General features: G+C 31.2%; 1 protein-coding gene across 1 annotated transcript; it reads right to left on the reverse strand.

Annotated features, from left to right (window-relative positions):
- Positions 1-1,499: 1,499 nt before the first annotated feature.
- On the reverse strand, positions 1,500-6,960 carry LOC116144652. Its single transcript, XM_031430110.1, has 3 exons — positions 6,924-6,960; positions 2,394-3,663; positions 1,500-1,855 (listed from the first exon to the last, which is right to left on the reverse strand). The coding sequence occupies exons 2-3, from the start codon at positions 3,644-3,646 to the stop codon at positions 1,816-1,818; spliced, it is 1,293 nt and encodes a 430-aa protein (XP_031285970.1). The 5' UTR covers positions 3,647-3,663; positions 6,924-6,960; the 3' UTR covers positions 1,500-1,815.
- Between the last annotated feature and the right edge of the window lie 339 nt (positions 6,961-7,299).

Here is a 7,299-nt window from a genome sequence, read left to right on the forward strand (position 1 = left end):
TATTTTGACACATCAATTTGTATAAAAAACTTTATATAAAGTTTTTATAAGCGTAGTATTTACTTTAAAAATAACCACAAGATAGAAAAACAAAACTCATTCAGCTAACAGCTATTATTTTTCATAAAATATGAACCACATTTAATACTTACTTCGACAAAGAGTGTAAACAACGTTAATATTAAAATATATATAGTTTTATCACATGGGTTGTATATCTATGTGCATTGTTGCATGTCATGCGTGTGTAGACTTTTTAATTAGATTTTGTAGTAAAATTACATGACCCTACGATATGAATTTTCTTATATTTATTGATATAGTATATGTATGAGATATCGGTGTTTCCAGTTTGGATTGCATTGAGTTAATAGAAGTGTTTATTTTAAGTGTAAAAATTTCAAAATTACTTTTATTTTATTTTATAAATTTGATTTGAATTATTTTTGTGTATTAAAGTTCTTTTTGATAAATTAATAGTAGAAAATATTTTATAAATAATTAACAAACTTGATATACAAGACTTAGTATACGACGATGTATAAATAATATTACGGGAAAAAGTTATTTAAAACATATTGAGACCATACTACATAACTCCATTAACTGAATAGTAGTAATTGTTGTTTTTAATAGGGCACTGGGATATGCTTATTTGTAGATTATTATAGAATTGTTTTTGAAATACCACCTTACCCTTATAAAGTTATTATTATGTTTATTGACTATTTTGCCCTTTTTTGTGTTGTCCAAACAGGATGATAAATGATTCGTGCACAATCCAGCAAGTAGCTGTTGGACATGCAGGCTGCAATGCTATATAAGTTAGGCCTAAACTTTGTACCAGTTTAAAAATCATTAAAATGCCTAAGCTAGTTTTCAAATTGTCCAACACAATATTTTTTTTAAAGGTTATTTCATAATATATCAAGATGCTAATATAGGAAAATATCTAATTTTTAGGTTATTCAATAACATAAATGAGGGTTTAGTTAGTATTAAGAAAAAATGTGGATCGTATTGATCTACCGCTTATAGAAACTTGGTTTTCATGGGGGCAATTTTATAATTTTCTTTTTTAGTATAGGGGTATTATTGTAATCTTATAATTGATATATAAGTTTTATTTGAGAGATTTGTGCAGTAAGAGATTGAAAAATGCTGAGTTGAACAAAGCTTCAACTTGGTGTGAACAAAACTTGAAACTTAAAGGGAGACTGTGAGATGGAATGATGAAGATCTAAAAGGTGAGAAACTGAGATCATTTTTATTTTGATCTCTTTATTTGGTGAAATCAAATACTGGCTTCTGTAGTCATAACCATTTTCGATGAATCACATAAAATTGTTTGTGTATTGTACTGTGGTTGTTGTTTCCTTGTTGGATAAAAATATTATATAATAAATTAAATAGAGACAAGATAAAGTAAGATCACAGCTGGAAAAATTATTTCAATCATCAAATCCAACAAGCTTTTGTACATCGACAAAGCATGGCACTACTAAAATTTCAACAATCAAACGCAACAAGCTTTTGTACAAGTGCAATGAAGCATGCACTTATTTCTGCATTCAGGGATGAAGTGATTAACCAATTTTCCTCCCATATTTGCTGTATTGTACACTTAAACCAAGATGTGTCATTAGAAGACGAACATGAGTGAGCAGCTCTCCACCTTTCCTAAGTTGGTAACCATGATCTTTCCAATCACACTGGTTTGCAGCATATGTCAACATTTCCACCCACACTTCTGTTATCATTTTCCATTTTTTTTCCTCATTCCAACCATCCTCATATTGAAGTGATTGCAATTGTTTAGCAAGCTTGCACCCCTCCACCAGCACTGACATATCTTCTGATTTTATATTATCGATGTTGTCTTCAAGTAAAATCTTGCAATCTTCTACTCTTTGGATTGATGTAGAACTCGCTTTCGATGATTCAATGAACCTCCTTACCATGACACAGGTTTTTCTAAACCTTAACTCACCATTTCCTTTAGGCATCATGTAGGGACATGCCACAAGAAGATACAACATGTAATCAGACAAGCGTTTGCCAAATTTGCTAGTTTGATGAAAATTATTATCGGCATCTTCATGTTTATCAAAATCTTCGTAATAACAAAGATCAGTTGCTATATGCCAAAGGAGAAGGCTGTGATCCAATTCCACCTCGTTAATGCACCAATTAAATTCTTGAAAATTATACCTTTCTTGAAGCCATAATCACCTCTTTGATGCAATATTTTCTCCAGTAAATGAGTGTCGCAAAAATGATCATCATGCAGTTTATATTCGTCGATTTTCTCTGAGAGCTCCTTGAAAATCATCTTTTGTAAATCAACACTCACATCTTCCCAACTTAAGTTCAGATGAATCGTTAACCGTTTCCCGATGAAGAAGAAATTCTGGACCCTCATATATTTGGCTGGCTCCTCTTTGAAGCAACAACTTAAAAGGTTGAATTGTCCCATGACCTTCGACCACCTCTTGCGATTGCCAAAAACTGACATTGGTTGTGCTTTCTTTTTTTTAATTAAACGAATAAGTGTTGCCCAATCAGTTGAATAAAGTTCGACGACGGCAAGAATTTCAAGAAGAAAAGCCACAGCTAGAAGTGAGAAAGTTATTAAGGTGTCAACCAGAAAGAAATCATCAAACTGAATGTAAAGTGGGAACAAAATTAATGAGAAAGAAGAGCAAAAGAAGCTGATGCAACGGAGAAAGATTCCTAATCGAGAATAGGCAACAATAGCCTTCGTGTAGAGAACATCATACATGATCCCAAGCTCAATTGCTACCAAACTGAAAGCGTCTTCAGCCAACTTTCCGCTAAAGATCTTGTTACTTATCAACAATTCATTGTCATCAAGAATAAGACCCGAAAACAAATTTGCAAAACTCTTGAACAGAAAAAAAGCTTCAAAGATTTGATGTGATTCATCCTTTACTGCTTCCCTCTCAATATCAATTTCCTCCCCCTCTAGTTTTTTCTCCATATCTTGTTTTGTGATTTTAACAAGATCTGGAAACGGATCAGGATTTGAGAGCAAAGACTCTTTAAAACGCTCTGTGCTTGAAGACCAAAGTACATAAACTCTCTCTCCATATTTAATAATTCCGGAAATAAATATTGGAACGGATATATATGCTCTGAAAGTAAACATGCTGCTCAAGGTTATTGCAAAGAGATAAAACACTCCCCCGACGTTCGCAATGAACATAAAAAAGGTCCTCGACCACAAATCATTGTCTTCTAAAGAGTAAGCTGAGATAGTGTCTGGACCAGCACGGTGTAGGAGAAGGAAAGGTGACCACAATATGCTGAGTTTTTTGTTTCCTTCCACAAAATCTATATACTCTTCACAATATGTTTTATCCTTATAAATGCCACAGTCTACTTCACCATATTCTTCGTATTTTCCAAGGTTGCCGAGGGCAACAGTTGCCATCCAATTTGCTCCTAAATATGCTGACCAGACAAGGAGTCTTATCCAATTTCTAACAATAAATTTTCTTCGAAAGCCAAATATGATGAGAATGATTTGTAAAAAAAGGCCAACTAAAATGAATGCTTGAACTTCCAATCTTAACAATGCTTTTTCTACGTACTCATGACCTTGCTTCTCCACAACTACTTCCATCTCAAAGATGAAATTATCTGCAAGCAAAAATTAATTAAAAAAAGAACAATTTGTTTACCATGTATATTTGATACAACATAAAACTTAATACTATAATTTAAGAATGACAACTTAATAAATAAATTAAATAAGCTATTCGATAAGGATTCTTAGATGTATTATTTAAGTTCGAATCCCTCTTCAGGTGTTAATGGGGTAGTCATGAGACCCGACAGATAATTCTAAGGTCTCTGAAAGATTAGTTAAAGTACGCCCAAAATACCCTCGATCATAAAAGAAAAAAAAAAATATATATATATATATATATGAAACAATACCACGTTAGTTTGTATAAGAGAAAATGAAATTAAACGTTTATAACACTCTACCCATGAATTAAATTTACGGCGGCGGCACCACCATCTTGTTTGCAGACACTTTCTTTCCTAGGTCTAGAGATTGTGTGTGTGCCTGCCGCCAATTAATATTACATCTAGGGTATTTTTTAAAGTAAAAAGATGAAGTGGTACAGAATTGGAATTGAGAAAGAAGATAAAGAAAATAAATAAATAATAATAGTATTTTAACTCTATTGAAATTAATTTTGTTTAATAATTATTAATTTATGTTATGTATCTAAGATTTGAAAATAAAAAAATGGATTAAGATAAAAAAGATTATTCAATAATTTTCAAAAGCAATAGTCAATCCTACTATTTTAGAATAAGTATTAATAAAAGAATTAATATAAATTTAAATAACTAATTTTAAATAATTAATGATTATTAATTATCTGTTAGTTATTATTTAATGAATATAAAATTAATTCAAAACGCAATTAAATTTATTTAAAGTTCTGAATTTAAATTGTTGTTTATGACAACTACATTTTCATTTTCTTATTTTCAAAATTTGTTGTAGAAACCCATGTCAACACGTTTTTATTTTCTCAGTTTTAAGATATTGTTTTCAGACAAATATATCAAATGCATTTTTATTTTCGGCATATCATCATTTTCAATTTTTTCATAAAACATAAAACGGATTCATAAAACACACCCTAAACTTTGTCATGAGCATAAAAGTACACACCCTAAGAAGGTTTAAGGGTTGAGACACCAAAATAAAAAAATAAATAAAAGTTATTATCTGTCCCCACCCCTAAGGTTTATCTTATTCTATCCCAAGCCGCCTTTTTTTTTTTTTTTTTTTTTTTCTACATATGTTGTACTCAGGGCGGACCCAGGCCCCTTGAGGGTAGGCCCAGGCCTGCCCTCAACTTTAAGAAAAATTTGAAAGTTTTTTGAAAGGTTAAAAAAAAAAAAAAAATTAAACAGTTAAAAAATTAAAAAGTTAGGTTTTGTCTTTTATATAAGTTTTTCTTCCCCAATTCCAACTTCTCTTTTACATGCGGATCTAGATTTGGACTGATTGTAATCCATATTTTTATAAACTTTCGTGTACTTTACTTTTGTTAGAATTGTGATTAAGCCTCAATTTGTGTAGAATATTTTAGTGGATTTGTGGTTGTTGTAAATGATAATCCTATTTTTTCCTATGATTTTGCATTGAATTTCGATAAGATTTAGGATACTTCTTATACAATTTGGGTCATAATTGTTACTAATTTATAATTTGTCTTTACAGGCCTAAACAATGATTTTGAGCATAATTACAGTTTTGAAAGTAAATTACGTAACTTGAGCTTGGAAACTCAGAATGACCTGATTTTAGAACCTTTGGAAAGCTAGAGCAGAGCTACAACTTTTATGTTTTAGGTTTTTCCTAATTCGGACTGGACAAGGGTGAAAACTTGGCTTGAAGTCGTAAACAGTACTTGGAAACTAGAAAAACGTGTTTAGATGTGCTTCAGTATTTCTATCATAACTTGAGTTGTAGACCTCAGATTGTGCTGATTCTTGAACGAGTAGAAAGATAATTTAAAGGGCTACAATTCATATGTTTAACACTTTTCCATATTCAGACTCTTTCATGCTCAAAATTGGCCCGAACGATTTCTCACCACGGCAAGAAAGCTTCACTCGCGCGAAACTGCGCCAGATGTGAAAAAAAAAACGACACGTTTTGGCTTGCTAGGCTTTGTCCTTAAGTGAAAAGAGTATAAATTAGCATGAAAATGAAAGAAAAAGGTCTTGGTTCGTCATTTGGAAGACAGTTCTTGGAAGGAGAAGATTATTGAAGATTTAGGCTTCAATTAGAGAAGATTTCTCCATCTTTTGCTTGTTTTTCAATGATGAATCTTGACTCAGTTTTTTTGTTATTTTTTGTTTGTTTTTCAGTAAGACTGAGTTGTTTAGCTAGGTTTGATGTAACATTTATACAATAATTCAATTATATGAATTGATTACTTTTAGTTTTATTTCATGATGAGTGTTTATCTCTTTGCTTAATGACTTTTGGATGTTTGATCATTCAAATGTGTTTTACACAATAAGACTGAGAAGTGATTTGTGATTGTGTCTCTTGAGATAAATACCGAGATTAAGCAACGCTAGGATAGTTTTACAATTTATGAAATCTAGATAGAATTTCTAAAGCTTAAAAAATTTTGAACTATTAATCTTCATTTTGTTGTGCGGAAGCTTAATAAGTAAGTAGGAAATATAGTATGAGAATGTATGTTTTACAACTTGGGAATTCCTTTCAATCAAGGAATTAGAACTTGGGTAATAGATCTATGTTCGGGTTAGGTGTATCTAGGTGAAATCAACACCCTAGCTTTTTTTTTAGCATTTTGTTTAATTAGTTAAGTTGTTGTGTTTTGCTTTAATTTCATATCATTCATTTATATTTTCTTAAATTGTATTTAGTTCGTTAATTTTTATCAATCCAATTTATTGTGCTTCAATAAGACTTAAATTAGAGAAATCGGCACTTAGTAACACTCCTCGTGGGAACGATATTCTATTAATCATTTTACTACTTTTGCGACTAGTGCACTTATTACATTTGCAGTTTGTTCAAAATACGCATCAGTAAACTCTTTTGATTATATGGATTTAATGGATCATTAGATTCTCATGGTTTTTTTTATCTCTTTACATTAAGAGGTTTTTCCACGTAACAATTTTCTTGTGTTTCCTTGTGAATTAGATATTATTTCTTATATTTTCACTAGTTGATTGGTAAACAATGGCGGAGCGAAGGGCCCCCCCTGGACAAAAATCCTGGGTCCGCCACTGTTGTATAGTGGATTAGTTTTTTGATACATGGCTTTTGAGATTTGTTTGCTTAGTTGTTACTTGAATAAATAAAAGAATAAAAAGAATAACCTTACAGGAATAAGATGTCTTCTTGTCAAATACGGCAATTTCGACGGTGGTAGAAGGTAAGTCGGAAGGGATGGTATTGGTGTTGTGGACCGGCGGTGGCTAAGTGAAAGTTTGAAATATGAGAGGAAGAGAAAATAGATCAAACTTATTTTCAGACGAAAGAGAGATGTTTTTGTAAGAGAGGAGATATAATGTTAGAGAGAAAAGGTTTTCACAAGAGACGAAGTGTCAGAAAAGGTAAGAGAAAGTAAAAAAGAAATGTCTTCTTTTAATACGAAAAATGATTATAAAAAAAAATATTACATTCACATTCTCTTTTTATAGATTTTTAAAAATTCTGAAAAAAAAATTAATGACTGATGTTTTGCTTTTGAGAGAGAA

This window comes from Pistacia vera, unplaced genomic scaffold, assembly GCF_008641045.1.
Source record: "Pistacia vera cultivar Batoury unplaced genomic scaffold, PisVer_v2 Contig45, whole genome shotgun sequence".
Lineage (NCBI taxonomy): Eukaryota > Viridiplantae > Streptophyta > Magnoliopsida > Sapindales > Anacardiaceae > Pistacia > Pistacia vera.